The sequence below is a fragment of the Nothobranchius furzeri genome, chromosome 7, assembly GCF_043380555.1.
Source record: "Nothobranchius furzeri strain GRZ-AD chromosome 7, NfurGRZ-RIMD1, whole genome shotgun sequence".
NCBI lineage: Eukaryota > Metazoa > Chordata > Actinopteri > Cyprinodontiformes > Nothobranchiidae > Nothobranchius > Nothobranchius furzeri.
In genome coordinates this window covers 73,876,361-73,892,436 of record NC_091747.1, presented here as the reverse complement: position 1 = coordinate 73,892,436, position 16,076 = coordinate 73,876,361, and the positions used below count along the sequence as shown (strand labels likewise).

The 16,076-nt window shown below is 38.4% G+C and overlaps 1 protein-coding gene and 2 long non-coding RNA genes across 6 annotated transcripts in view; 1 reads left to right on the top strand and 2 right to left on the bottom strand.

Annotated features, from left to right (window-relative positions):
- The window catches only part of tdrd12 (tudor domain containing 12), a 102,501-nt gene that overhangs the window by 21,913 nt on the left and 64,512 nt on the right, over window positions 1–16,076 (bottom strand). For all 4 annotated transcript variants that reach the window (XM_054751709.2, XM_054751708.2, XM_054751710.2 and 1 more), the window contains 2 exons: window positions 11,297–11,414; window positions 6,207–6,346 (listed from right to left, as the gene is read on the bottom strand). In XM_054751709.2, coding sequence (XP_054607684.2) covers window positions 6,207–6,346; window positions 11,297–11,414 — 258 coding nt within the window. The remainder of the gene's footprint in view (window positions 1–6,206; window positions 6,347–11,296; window positions 11,415–16,076) is intronic.
- Window positions 2,360–3,779, top strand: LOC139070797 (uncharacterized). The gene is made up of 2 exons (XR_011521252.1): window positions 2,360–2,810; window positions 3,541–3,779. It is a non-coding gene; the product is annotated as an uncharacterized lncRNA (long non-coding RNA).
- Window positions 14,509–15,799, bottom strand: LOC139070796 (uncharacterized). Its single transcript, XR_011521251.1, has 2 exons — window positions 15,305–15,799; window positions 14,509–14,737 (listed from the first exon to the last, which is right to left on the bottom strand). It is a non-coding gene; the product is annotated as an uncharacterized lncRNA (long non-coding RNA).

Sequence of the window (16,076 nt, the reverse complement as noted above, 5' to 3'; positions counted from 1 at the left end):
GGTATCAAAACGAAACTTTACTTCGCTCCTTTGGGAGCACTTTGGTTTTCAGTACGTCAGCTGCTGCGCAGCCAGAGTCCTTGGCCGAGACAGAGCTGCCACCAGCGGCAAATAAATAAACGCTCGGAGACCTCCTGAAGTCCCGGACAAGCACTGCTTCTGCAACCGTCCCGAAGAGAGTTTGAGCCGAGCTGGAGCTCACTCGCTACCTGCAGGAGGAATGCATCCACCCTAAAGAAACCCCCCTGACATGGTGGAGCAACAACCGGGAGAGATTCCCTTTGCTCGCCAGAGTCGCGCGCAAGTACGTGTGCGTTAGTACAACGAGCGCACCATCCGAGAGGGTTTTCAGTGTTGCTGGAAATGTTGCCACCCCTCTCAGATCCTCTCTCAAACCGTATATGGTTAACATGCTGGTTTTCCTTGTAGGTAACAAGGACGTGACCGAGCTATAAATCACCGTCATTCGTGTGTGAAAGTGAAATGATAGTGCGCCCCAACCCCCCGCCCCGCGCCGGGTACATGTAATTTTTTATGCTTGATTTTAAACAACTAAACAAAACGGGGACGTGTTTCTTATTTGTTAGATGCTGCAGCCAAATTTGCATTTAAAAGTTTAACCTTCTCCTGAATTTTGTTGTTTTTAAGTTCAGTCGGACTCCGACTGTCGGAGAAACAAACGTTACTGCGATCATTCAGTGAAGTGTTATAAAAGAAGGCACGGCAATTTTTAACCTTTTTTAAATGTGTAAACATTATGTTTAGATAGTACTGCAATAAAAAAAGGGCTGCAATAATATCGCACACCGCAATATTAAGCCACCCTGAATCACCGCAGGGGGAATTCCTCAACCGCGACAGCCCAACTATATATAGCACTCTTCATGCATAGGATGCAACACAAAGTGCTTAACAGATTTAAATGACCCATATAACCCACATTCCCTCCCTTTCCCACACTTAAAACAATTGTGACAGTTTCACCCCAATCCACAAACCATTCCCAGGCACGCACGGGTACCCTTCACGTGGTGTCTCACACACACACACACACACACACACACACACACACACACACACACACACACACACACACACACACACACACACACACACACACACACACACACACACACACACACACGAGTTCGCTGTGTGTGTGTGTGTGTGTGTGTGTGTGTGGGGGGGGGGGGGTTATGCAGTGTCTGTTTACGAACTCATTTAACTATCGCGGAATTGTATTTTGAAATGCTTTATTTTGTTAAATTTACTGGCCTGCCTCTTATGTCTAGGTTTGACTTCCTGCCAGAATTAACGCGAAAAAAATAGAGCAGACGCCGAAACGATCGCTGTACGGCGCGGGCTGGCGCGCGGCGCTTCGACATGTGTAGAATAGGATAACAAGGGCGCCGAATGAAGGCGGTCCCCGTTTCGCGGCGCTTCGGCGGCTGGTGTAACCCCGGCTTTAAACTCGCTTTATTCCTTCTCCTCCAAAATCTGTGCAAAGCCCGAGGAGCACTCTGGAAAGTACCTGCAGAAGAACCACTCAGCGGTGTGGAAAAGCCAGCTGAGAAGCTGTGACCACCTAGCATGGCATTCTGACTAAACAGCAACATTTATGATAGCGATGTTCTGATCATGGTTTTTGAAACCAATATGAGTGTGAGTCATTTGATTTTAAGAATCCATCGATAGAGTCTCGATCCGAAATGCATTAGGAAAAAAGAACACACTACAGTTGTCCTTTTAAGTTATTATCATTTATGCATTTCTTTCTGTGTTTGTGTCATTTCTTTAGTTTATCTGCCTCTTTCAGGAAGTAGGTCAATAAGAAACGTGTCTCTCTCTCTCTCTCTCTCTATATATATATATATATATATATATTAGGGGTGGGACTTTAACGCATAAATTATTTTTCAATAATTAAACAAAAATTATGCATTAAAAAATTCACGCATTTAATCACAGCTTGCATTTCAAGCAAGGCGGAACTTTTGTCGTTGCATGATTTCCTCGTAGACGGAATATCACTGACGCACACAACACAGTGCTCTGTTAAAGCAGGGTTCCCCCCAGCGCCTTATAAGCGTGGCCACCCGCCAGACTGAGCTTCATGCCCCGCCTCCCTCCCCGACCGTGTTCGCTGACACAAAAGGTGCAACGAAACTAAAGCCCTCCATCAGATGATACTGGTGAGAAACAGCAGATCGTGTGCATTTATGCAACAGTTGTGCAGCACTGAAAGCACCAGACAGAATCATTTTTGCCTTAACAGTTATTTATGAAAGTAGTCAGACAAACGAGAGGCACCTGGCCACAGCTGGGAAAATGCTCCGTGTTCTCACTCCTCTGTAGAGCTGAAACAACTAATCGATTTAATCGATTATAATCGATTATTAAAATAGTTAACAACTTTTTTAGTCATCGATTAGTTGTTTAATAATCATATTTTACCGCATAAAGTCTATTTTTTACCACAATCTGACATCGGTTACAAGCTGTTAAATTTGCCGCCAGTGTGTGGCAGTAATGAGCCACTGATCTACCAGTGGAGCCGTAGAAGAAGAAATGAGCCAATGGGTGCCCTCGGTTTTCATGACGTATCACGTTACTGACGCTCATCTTGCTGTGAGAGATGGCGGAACAAGAGGAAATACGGAAGAAAAATAGAAGCGACAAAACTGAAGAGAAACCCCGGACAAAAACCTCACGAGCATGGGAGCACATTTGAGACGAAAGCATGTGGGGGCTGATGCAGCAGAGGAAGAGCACCGCGGTCAAGTGAGCCGTCATTTGGAAGAGCCAGCCCGGTAAGTAACAGAAAATAAACAAGCTGGACTTAGTGTTTTAGCTGAGTTCGTTATAGTGGATGTTAAACATGTTTTTTTTGCCGCGTCAGTCTGCGGTGTTCTACTTCTGATTGACTAGATGCAATCGTGAATCTCCTCCGTGTTGTGTATCATGCGCTTGCCAAATTTAGCACGTCTGTTTATAAGAATGTTCTCGTTAAGAGAAAAACGGCACAAACCCATAACTATGTTCCTCATTCAAAAAAGGACAACTCCGCGGAGAAAAATATACAGACAAGCTGTGTCCAGGTGAATATAACGCGGCATAGTTGTACACTTTCAATTTTTAAATACAGGAGAAATTCAGAAAAAGTCATTTTTTTACTATTAAAAGGCTGTTTTACTATCTAACGCTGTAAAACGCCTCACAACACATTTTTATCATGTTTCTTAAACAGTATTACACAAAATAAACATTTTTCACATTTCTCTGGCTAATTTAAACACTCCCGACTCAAAGTAAAAACCTCATGAGCTCCTTACTTAGAGCTTTTTAATAGTAAAAATGTTTTACTTTTTTTCTGAATATCTCCTGTTGCGGGCTATTTTGTAGAACGTAACCCTCAAAATAAATGATCACTGTATATTGTTAATTAATTCAAATAATATAATATTGATTTAGTGTTGTAGTGTGTGTGCTGCTTTATTTTATATGTGTACTTATTTCAGTCTATTTGTGTTTCTTTTGCAGAAAAAAACAAGCAACGATGGACAACTACATGGGGAAGAAGACACTCACCCCCCAGCAATTCATACCACTTACAAACTCTATTCTAAACATGCTGGTAAAAGACATGAGGCCACTATCCATGGTGGAAGGAGCAGGCTTCCAGCTAATGCTAAAAATTATTCTGGACTGATATTTTGCACTGTTTAGCTCATTTTATACTGCTGACTGTGTTCATGTGCAATAAAATAGATTGCAGTCAACTGCACAATTCTCTTATGTTTTTTTGTTCTTAACTGAAATGCATCCATCACTTGTATAGGTTAAATAGCTAAACAATAACAAACCGATTAATCGATTAATCGAAAAAATAATCGACAGATTAATCGATTATGAAAATAATCGTTAGTTGCAGCCCTACTCCTCTGTAAACAATCACAAACGTGTCTTGAAATAACAGAAACAACCTAAAATCTCTCAGATAATTTTCTAAACAATTCTGTCTGTTTATTTTATGTTTCTGAGACGAGTGACTGTCTAAAGATCACGTGTTACTATCATTAAGCAGCAAGGTGTGTTGAAGCAGTCATCAGCTGATCAGGACTAGTGGAGGATGTTTAAGTGCATCAAGGGCAGCGAGGAACATGTAAGGAAGGTCCGCTCACCTGTTCGTCAGATCATTAATTCCTCGCCATGATCTTTTATCTTCCCATCATCCTCTAGTAACCCAACTGGAACCAGTTAGTGTTCTTGATCATTGTCTGAATATGTCATGCCTGCTCTGGTGTTAAAAGTTAGTAAAATTAAGATCATATTTGTGCCTGTTCTACTGTCATTATTAAGGATTTCTCTCCCCCTCTCTCTTTTTTTTTACTACCTAAAGGCTCAGAAACAATTTGTATGTGTTTTCTATACATTTTAGTTGATTTGGGTCTTGTTTCCTATCACAGTGACATTTGAATAATTAAAATGCACTTTTTTTAGAAATTTAAAAGCTTTAGTTTACAGTAATAACAACAATGTCTAATGTTTGATTCTCTACCTCATTGTTTTTCATTAAAAAAATGCTTTGAGGGCACATTTCCTGATAAAAAATTATAATGTGACTAATTAAAAAGCCTCCAATAATTAGATACATTTTTTAATCGAGTCCCACCCCTAACATAAATAATTAAATTACACTCTGATGTTAGCCCAGATCTGGACAAGTGGGGGAGTAGAGGGAGGTGGAGAATACAGTCGGTAAAGACGGTGTCGGTACAAGATCTGCTCGGGTGCAAGATCGGCTCGGGGTCCATCAACTGCCGATGACGTCAAAGTAGTTGATTGGCTGAGCATGAACCTTACGGAAGTTACGTAATCACGTTACGTTGGTCCAGGCAAATTTTTCTGTTGGAAAGATGGACAACTTTTACAAAGAAATCCATCATTACCTCTTTGAAAATACACTTTTAGCGTAGAGCTGCATGTATATTAGGGCTGAACGACTAACTGCATGTGCAACTAAATTGCGATGTGACAAAAGGAGATTTTCTAATCGCAAAGGCTGCAATTTGGCAGCGAGTGGTTAGCGCAATGCTAATATACATGGAAAAACCCATAGGAATGCTAATGCTAATATCACTGATTACATTCTTACAAATTGTGAATTTGAAACGTGCCAAACGATTACATTTGGAGTCTAATAGAAAGTAAAACTACTATCAATCAAATAAGTACAGACAGGTATTTTAGTAAAGCCAGAAAACTTAACTCCAGAGTTTTGGCTAGCAGCTATGAGCGTAACCATACGCATGGACAAGACGTCGAAAACTCTAAACACAAAATACTTCAATAAACGGGACACAATTCTTTCCTGCAAATACAATTTCACAGGTGTTGCTAATACCTATGATCCTTCAAGGGATGTGCTCAAACAGGAGTTCAACATTATGAATAAAATAGTGTTTTATTTTACAAATACCATTATAAACACAAACTTACGTCATAAGAAACATTATTTCAATAACGAAACTGCTAAATTCTTTCCAACAGTATAGATGTGTAGTGTATTTTGTCCGAGTGGGTTTGCCGTACTTTGAAGTCATCGGCAGTCGAAGGACACCGAGCCGATCTTGCACCCGAGCAGATCCTGTACAGACACCAGCTCTCCCTTGCCCTGCCTCCAACATGACTCCATCTAAAGGGCTAAGTTGTCCAGAGTTATTTCTGTAGTTATGCTGCTATAGGCTTAGACTGCTTGAGGACATACTGACCACTTTCCACACTCGACTATTTTCTTCTACAAGTTGCTCTTTAACTGTATTATGTCCTGCTATTTCAGATATTCGATAGCTGCAGCCCTAAAACTAAGCCATTCTTATTCTGTTTGAAAATCTCTCTCAGGATAAATTTAAAAAGTACCGTTTGTTTTTTAATATGGTCAAATCTAATCTTTCCCACCAGAATCCGATCCATTGAAAATTACGTAATGGGATCGGAGCAGCTTTAATTTATGATCATATGCCAGAGAAGGTGGAACATCCCCATTACAATAACTAAACAGAAGAAAAATGAAATGGTCCAGACAGAACATTTCCAGCAGCAAGACCAAATGCATGTCCCATCATAGCAAAACTGGAAGTTTTGAAAGTTTTCACTGGTTAAATAGGAAAATAGTTAATCCAGCTGAACAGTTCGCTTGTCCTTACCTGTTGAGAGAGATTTCTGAAGTTTTCAGACATACAGAAGAATCTGCTTCCAAACTGTTTGGGAGACGTAGGAAATCCAAAGTGGACGAGGCAAGTTGCATCTCTGATGCCGAGACACCTCAGACATGCACTGGTGGTCACTACAAATCAGAGAAAAAGAAATGGCAGTAGGAAAACTTGATGTCAACCAATATCAATAAGGGTTTGACAGGAACAGAAATTTTGAATATTAACAAATTTTATCTGTAATTAAACACAAATTTAAGATCAATTAACGATAATTACAAACAACCTGAAGTACATTTGAAATCTTTAATCGGCTGCACCAGGGAAGCTGGAGCGGCAGATTTGCGGATCTGACTGCAGGGCTGCCGCTGCTGATGGGAGGGACACAGTATCGAAACTTGGTCTTCCTTCCTTCTGCAGCAGCAACTTTGAGGATCATTGATCTCGGTTGACCAGCGAAGCCGGAAAACCTATTGGCTTTGTTAGTCCACTTAGCTCAAGTTTCAGTACCCTGCCAGCACCACCAACACATCATATTTCAACCAATTTTTGAGTAAGCAGTGTTATGTCAAATGCACAGAATTTCCCCCCATTCAACCAGCGAATTAAAGTGCAGAAATATAACTTTACCTAACGATAAAAAAATGGAACAGAGTTCGTGGATGGTCAGTTAGTGCAATCAATACCACAGCTAGCCATCATTGTCCAACAATTGCAAAGAACGATACCAGTCTGGGGATTATTGTTTTACAAAATCTGGGGCAGCTAAGATTTTGTCCCATAGCCATAAAATAAATGATGTTGGTATGAAACTCAGCTCAGCTCAGAGTACATGTCTGACCTATAAATTTATTTGTTGGGAGAAAAATGCTTTGTTTAATGTTTTGTAAAATTAAAAACCAAAGTCTTTATCAACTAAACCTTTTTGAATTTCAGTCGACTAAAACTGACTAAGACTAAAATGCATTTTTGTCGTCAAGTCTAAGACTAAGGATGTTTCTTAATGTCAAGGCGCCTGGCCTTGCGAGGTGATGTCTTGCGAGGCCAGGAGCCTTGCTTACGAGGACACGGTCCTTCCTTGGTCAAAGAAAAGGGTTAAATGGAACAAACTTGCATCACGTGACCACGGCAGTCACGTAACGTCACGTGACACGGGAAATAACATTATATTTTATAAGTTTCAATATAAATATAGAACAAGACTTTTACTTTTTAAATTGTGTATATATATTTTAAATTAAATTTGTATGCGAGTTACTACCTGCTAGCCACCAAAGCTGCAACTACTAAGCAACTAACCAACCATAGATAACTTTTTTGGATCTAAAAAAAATAATAATAAAAATAAATAAATAAAAATTAAATTAGTTGACATACATTTAAACTTGAAATTTGCCCCCGAAGCAGCTGTAGGCTTCTGATCCGCCATACTTTTGAAAATACAGCGGTGTATTCTGAGAAATTTTTGACCAAGGCTAGGCTACAAGACACCTCCGGTGTATCCTTCCTCAGCTAGCTAAAAGGCTAACAAACGGAGAACACATGCCTCAGTAGAACATGAACATTGGAACATGTCATGGCGGTTCCTGATGACGTATCTCCTAGGCAACCAGGGGGAGACCAAAACATCAAGGTGACGTTGCTTGGCATTGAGAAACACACTGAGATTAAAACTAAGATGGCCGCCAAAAACACCACTGTATCCTAAAGGTTTCTTCAGTTCTCATTCTTTGGTTGTTGTCAGAAATAGTCTTTTTCTTTCTTTCTTGAAAACGTGTTTTTGTCTAAACAAAGGTGATGTTATTCAAAGAATTTAAAATTCACATGAAGTTCAGATTTTTTAATCAAGTAAGATGTGTGGTTAGCTGGCTCATTTAACCACTTAAACCCAACGGGCCTGTTACTGGGTCCGCAACTACTTCCGGATTCAAAGTTGTTCCAAAACCATGCTTAATGTTCACCACTATATACAAACTAGGTTTGGACACGGTCAGTAGAGGGAGACATTGTCCTCTGCTGCCTGCAGATAAAAGGAAGTGATGCCACCAACACAGGCGACCTCTGATGATGGCCAGAGATACTAGCTGAAACATCAGGTAAAAAAAATAATATTTTTTACTAAACTGTGTAAGAAAAAAAGAAATAATTACGAATAAAAACAGAATGAACATACAAAAGAACTAGACTAGTCTTTAATCTCCCTTTCATTGAGAAAATTATTGAAAAAGCAGTTATGATCCAGCTGAACAATTTTTGGAGACAAACAACCTGCTAGATAGTTTCCAGTCAGGCTTTAGACAACACCACAGCACTGGATTACGGTATTAAATGATATTCATTTAAATATGAGTTAAGGCAAAACATCTGTACTGATGATGTTCAATCTCAGTGCAGCTTTTGAAACTGTGGACCACAACATCCTTCTTGATTGGCTCATAAACTGAACGGGACCATCAGGCACAGTCCATAGTTGGTTCCAGTCACATCTTTAAGACGGAGATTATGTTGTCTGTTGGTGATCACAAATTGATGCTGATCACCATGATATGTGGGGCCCCCTAAGGCTCAATTCTTGTACTACTGCTTTCAATCGCTACATGCTCCCCCAGGGTCAGGTCATTTGCAATAACAAAATTGCTAATCATAGCTGACACCCAGCTCTACCTAGCTTTATTACCTAGTGACTGTAATCCCCTAGACTTAGTCAGTGTTAGGAGCAAGTTAATGACTGGATGCAGTCAAACTTTCTCCAGTTAAAGACAAGACTGAAGTTATTATCTCTGGAAATAAGAAGGATAGGATGGAGGTAACTTTGCTCCAGATGAATAGACAAAGACCCAGGTAAGAAATCTTGGAGTCATAATTGATTCAGATCTGAGCTTTACTGGTCACATTAAGGCTATAACTAGATCAGTGTTTTATCATCTTCACCAAATAGCACGACTCAGACAGCTCATGTCCAGACAAGACCTATAGAAACCCAATGTGTTTATCTCCAACAGGATGAACTATTCATTTTCTTGTTTTTTTTACACAGTTTAGTAAAGAATAATTTTTTACCTGACATGTTTCAGCTATTATCTCTAGCCATCATCAGAGATCACCGGTGTTGGTGGTGTCACTTCCTTTTATCCGCTGGCAGCAGAAGACGGTGTCACCCTCTACTGCCCACTTCCTCCTTGCTGATGACAGTCCCATGTGTGATCTAATGTGAATACTCTATCGTCTCTGTGCTCACATCTTCTTATTTCTATTGCTTCCTTGATCCATCTTGTATTTTTGTTGTTCTGTGTTTATGATTCTTATGCTGTCTTAGTTCATTATATGATTTTCTCTTGTGAAGTGGTCTCTTACAGCTGGTTTCTTTATTGTACTTTCTGTTTCTTGTTCGGCTGCTCCTGTGGATCTTCGACTGGATTCCCTCTCGCACAGTCTTTGATACTCTAATCATTGGTGTGTTGAGTTGGCATTCCATTTCTCAAATGTATGTTTTATTGCACAGTTTGCATGGTATTTCGTATATGCCTCCACATTTTTTTATCTGCTTGTTCTTTGGGTGTACTGATCTTTTTCTGTCCGTCATGTACGGTTTTGTAATGTGTCTTTGCTTAACTTTCTTAAACTCTTTCTTGTTGCTCCATCATGTACCGTTTTTTGTGTTTTTCTGTTTATCCATCCAGTTTGTAAATCCTTTTTAAGTCCAGGTGTCTTCTTTCCAGTTAGTTTTCCACTTGTTTCAGGTTATGATGCTTCTTATCCTTTCTTTGAGTAGTGCTTTTTTGATTCTTTCTATTATGTGTTGTGCTGTCTTTGTTTGGACCGGTGTGTTCAGCTATAGGCTTTTCGGTGTTATGTCCACTTACTGGCATCTTAAGTTGAAGCGGAAGTGGTTTCTTAGACGTGCTAGCTTTAGATGTAATTGTTCCAAACATCGGATGTCCTTTGTTGCTTGCTCTCCATATTTTTTCAACTCTTTTGTACGTTCATTCCGTGTTTATCTTCGTTATCCATTTCCTTGTTCTTTTTTTACAGTTTAGTAAAAAAAAAATAAAAATAAAAAAATAAATTCCCCATGACATGATTCAGTTAGTATCTCTAGCCATCAGAGATCTCCAGTGTTGGTGGTGTCAACTTCTTTTATCCACAAGCAGCAGAGGACGGCATTGCCCTCTACCGCCTAGCTTTTGATGGACCAAGGAAGCAAAAAAAGTAAGGAGACGTGGGCACAAAGTCATGAACAGAGACGATGGCGTATTCACATCGGATCATGCATGGATCAGTGTCATCAGCAAGGAGGGCAGTAGAAGGTGACACCGACTCCTCTGCTGATCATGGATAAAAGGAAGAGGCGCAGTTAGCTCTAGTAACACCTGGGGACCCAAGGCATATTCTGAAAGGAGGGAAGTTTCGGGACACTTAAGGATTCCAGTTGGATGATTGTGATGATTATTTAGGAAGATTGGAATGAACAAACATTTTAGTGGTGAGCAGTTAAATGAATGAGTGAACCCACTACCAAGGACGAACTCCGCTAACTTTAAAAATCAGCTGTTTTAAAAAAGCATGAAGTTCAGAGAGGGACACAAGAATAGACACAAATTAAGGAACTGTAATGTACAGGTAAAGTAGGGCAGGGCTAATGTTAGCAGCTGTCATACGGTCCATTTGAAATGTTTGAAATTAATTTGACTTGTTATATTATGTGACAGGTTAGAGCACAATGTCATGTTAGAGGTTAGTCACGAAAACATTGAGAAACTGCACATACTGATGGCATTTAAAAAAAATAAAATTTTCTGTCAAATAAAGAATACTTAATCACATTTGAAACATACAATCTTGGAAAAACCTCATCCCCAACTAATGTGCATGACCTGTTCTCACTGATTGGATAAAAAAAATCATCAAAGTATTGGTACTTGTACATTAGTAGGAAATTTTAGAACTCATTCCACCTCTGCTTTCGGAGATTATGAACCGAAAGCGAGGGAAAAAAAAGATGAAACTTGAAAGTAGGTACAAAATACTATTTTTAAGCCATGTTAATCATCCTTAGTATTTAAAAAAAAGAAGAAAAAAATTACCTAGAATTACATGAGTCCCCGGCCCAATGTCCTTCCTCCACTGCTCAATGACGAAGTCGTTCTCATGAGTTATTCCTTCATGGGTCTTGAGACAAAACGCTGACTTGTTGTTCACAGCCTGAAAATAGAAAACACACAATGAAAGTTTTGTTACTTTAGTTACATTTAAGTGGGGTTCATTTTCTTGGTAGAAAATTTAACAAATTTACATGGGACAGCACTCTGCACCCCTACAGCTGAATGAAGACAACCTTAAACCTGCCAACCTTATCTATCAAAAGTCTGTGAGAAGTACATGCACTACGTTTTCTCGCAGACTTTAACAACACCATTGCTTTCCATGCTGTAATTTCCTCATTCACTGGCTGGAAACATCTTCTTGAATAGTTTAAAGTATTTTAATATTAAACAGTAAAACTCAACAGTTGCAGTTGCTAAGCTTATATGTGTGCTTATACAAGCTGATAACCACAAGTTTCTAGCATTGAATTATTCCATAATTTAATCAAAATTATAAAAATAATGTAATATTTTTAATATAAACAGGTGGTTCTGTTTTCAATTTTAAATTGGCTTAAAGCATATATGCTCACACTACTACTGAGGTAGTTTAGATGGTCACAAGCATAGCCACAATTTCTAAATTAGATTTTTATTTTCATCCTTAGTTTGGCTAAATGTTTTATTTAATCTTTGTCCAAGTTCTACAGTTTTTTATTTATTTTCATTGTTTGTTTTGTACAAAGTTGAATAGGTTCAATTCCTATTTTCTAATACGGAAAGGTTACTTCCATCTAATAGTTCCACTTCCTGCATTTTAAACTCATTCACTGCCAATGATGACTCAAGTCGTCATTTGCATTTTTTTTTTTTACCGTGAACGAGGCCCCCCCCCCCCCCAACATGATTTTCCAAACTCACAATACATAATTTAAAAAGTTACCTTCTTTGGACTTTCACTAATCTGCTAAAGGTTTCTAAGGACTGTTGTGATTCAAGAGCTTTTGAGGGACGGCACGGTGTCAGGCTTGTTTTTGATTTAAAATTTTTTTTTGACATCTTCTATTCATGGATCAAAATAAACCCATATGAAATAATCATGATGCATTCAGATATTGAATTGAAATTAATCTTTGACACACCAATCGTAATCAAAGCAAATCATGAAACGTTTTAGTGTTAGCTCATTGTTGGCGCTAGTGTAACGTGAGGAAATATGGGTTTTCTATCACAAAGGTGGTGTTGGACTCAGCTGTGTCAAAGCTGGGTCGCTGAGAACTTTCACCCACAGATTAAGACCTGAACGCCAGCGAGTCTGGGAGGAAACCATAACATCAACCACCTGCAGTCTACCAGAAGATGTGTTTACATGAGTTGTACCCAGACCAAGTCAAAACATAAAGTTTAAACTTATTTTTTCTTGATTTTAATGTTAAAATAACCATTATCATTTTGCTCATTATAAATGTGTTTAATCAAATGAATGGTTCTTATGCTTTGGGGTAATTATAATGGATTAATGAATCCACACTTAAGTAGATAATGTTGAATGTGTGGTACTGACCTTCACACTCAAGCACACAAACATTCACACACACCCACACACATCTTGCTCACAGTAAAATCCAGACACATTTGATGACGCACGTTTGCTTTGAGAAGAGAAAGGTTTTTGGTAAGTTTTCAGTCTTTTGATTCAGTTCGTGTTGGACAACGAGAGAGAACAGACCTGAAAACCAAAGGGGGGGCAGAGCCTGTTGGCTCGTTCTTCCCCCCTTCTCTCACGCTGTTTCTGCCACGCCAGGCAGAATAGCTGAATCGCAACTTCTAACGCAGACTCATTACTGAGTCTTTTGATTTCTGAGTGAATTAACTTAAGAAAGCGCGTCGACAAAACGCTTTACCATCAACGTGTACCGAGGGACAACTCTGGACCGGGTCGCAGTGCATCTTTGTCTTCTTTGCCAGCCAAGGTGACGTGGATGAAACATCCTAAGGTGACGTCCCGGGTCCAACAGAGGGTCCGATTTTCGGTGAGGCAAAACACGACAGATAGCGTTTTGATGCATCTTTTCCACTAAACCTAAGTTTATTCAAACCATCACTTCACTCAGACACCTGTTTCTTCCTGAAGCAAAATCAGATGCACACATGCATTCATCTCATCTCATGTTCAATTCTCACTACACTTGGCACCCACACGCATCCATAATCACATCATATCACTCTCAATCTTCATTCACCTACAGAAGGTCTATTTGAGCATTAACAGCCTATCAACTGTTAAAAAGATTGTCCCACAAAGTTATCAATGTTGATTGTATTTCCTGTTTGTCAATTTCAAAATCATTAGTTTAATTTGAAGAATTAAAACTTTTAAACGTCAAACTGGTTTCCTCATTGAACTGAAACACAGACACTCAGATATTATCGGCAGTTTATGGATGAAAACAACCTTTGAGTCTTCTGAACAATATAAAATTTGGTTATTGATTTATTAAAATTAATATTCCGAATTAATACGTAGCATGGTTTCTCTTTCATAAAAGAGCATAAATCCATAACGCTACACTAGCTACAGCAGGTTGTTGCAGGGCTCCTTATGACAGTTGTAATTCTGTTTTCAATCAGTAAAAAAAAAAAAACTGGAATCCGTTAAGTGTTACTTTAAGTATAAAGTAAACATAAGTCGATTATTTTAACAGCACTTTCTAGTAATAAACATCTCAAATTTATACAAAAAAGACTGGTCACAATTGCAAATTTAGCTAACAATAAATTGTCCCATAATCAATGTAATAAGCCTTATTTCTTCATCCATTTTTTACCTAATATGTATATATACATACACATATATACATATATATTCTTCCTTTTAGCTCTAACATCACTGTTAACCCTCAGGCTTCATTTTTATCCATTTGGGTAGATTTTCACTTTTCTTTAGGATGCCATGTTACCATTGTTTGTACATATGGTACAAAAATGTGTCGCAAAATGTCTCTGGACAAATCTTGAAATTCAATTTGGAAAATAGACTAAGGGAACACTATGAAAAAAGTAGGGCTGCAACTAACGATTATTTTCATAATCGATTAATCTGTCGATTATTTTTTCGATTAATCGATTAATCGGTTTGTTATTGTTTAGCTATTTAACCTATACAAGTGATGAATACATTTCAGTTAAGAAAAAGAAAAAGCATAAGAGAATTGTGCAGTTGACTGCAATCTATTTTATTGCACATGACCACAGTCAGCAGTGTAAAATGAGCTAAACAGTGCAAAATATCAGTCCAGAATAATTTTTTGGCATCAAAATATAAGAGGTAAATTCCATAAAAAATAATGTAGAATCTGGAATAGAGTTTGTAAGTGGTATGCATTGCTGGGGGTGAGTGTCTTGTTCCCCATGTAGTTGTCCATCGCTGCTTGTTTTTTTCTGCATAAGAAACACAAATAGACTGAATTAAGTACACATATAAAATAAAGCAGCACACACTACAACACTAAATCAATATTACATTATTTGAATTAATTAACAATACAGTGATAATTTATTTTGACAAAAATGTGTTGTGAGGCGTTTTACAGCGTTAGATAGTAAAACAGCCTTTTAATAGTAAAAAAAGGACTTTCTGAATTTCTCCTGTATTTAAAAATTGAAAGCGTACAACTATGCTGCGTTATATTCACCTGGACACAGCTCATCTGTATATTTTTCTCCGCGGAGTTGTCCTTTTTTGAATGAGGAACACAGTTATGGGTTTGTGCCGTTTTTCTCTTAACGAGAACATTCTTATAAACAGACGTGCTAAATTTGGCAAGCGCATGATTCACAACACGGAGGAGATTCACGATTGCATCTAGTCAATCAGAAGTAGAACACCGTAAACTGACGCGGCAAAAAAAAAAAAAAAAAACACGTTTAACATCCACTATAACGAACTCAGCTAACACTAAGTCCCAAATGTGATCTGCGTTAGCTTGTTTATTTTCTGTTACTTACCGGACATTCCTCTGCTGCATCAGCCCCCACGTTTTCGTCTCAAATGTTCACTTTGGGACGTCGTGCTTCCGTGCCATGCTAGATGGTTTTTGCATATTTTGTAGGTCACCGGTCTTTTCAAGGCATCTAGTGAAGTGCTCCCATACTCGTGAGGTTTTTGTCCAGGGTTTCTCTTGTTTTGTCGCTTCTATTTTTCTTCCGTATTTGTTGTTGATCCGCCATCTCTCACAGCAAGATGCGCGTCAGTAACGTGATACGTCATGAAAACCGAGGGCACTTATTGGCTCATTTCTTCTTCTACGGCCCCACTGGTAGATCAGTGGCTCATTACTGCCACACATTGGCGGCAAATTTAACAGATTGTAACCGATGTCAGATTGTGGTAAAAAATAGACTTTATGCGGTAAAATATGATTATTAAACAACTAATCGATGACTAAAAAAGTTGTTAACTATTTTAATAATCGATTATAATCGATTAAATCGATTAGTTGTTTCAGCTCTAGAAAAAAGAACACTATACACGAGTCATTTGTGAACAAAATCACCCGCTAGTAAAAATGGCTGTAAAAAAATGTAAAAATGAATATATATATATATATATATATATATATATATATTGCATTTTTTCATAGATCTAACAACTTCAGTCCTGCTCAAACATGTAAAAACTACCATCATTTAGAAGATTTTAACCCTTCAAATGCCAGTTTGATTACTCAAACTAATTTCTGTAATTTATGAAAAAACACAAAAATGTTATTTTCCAAAA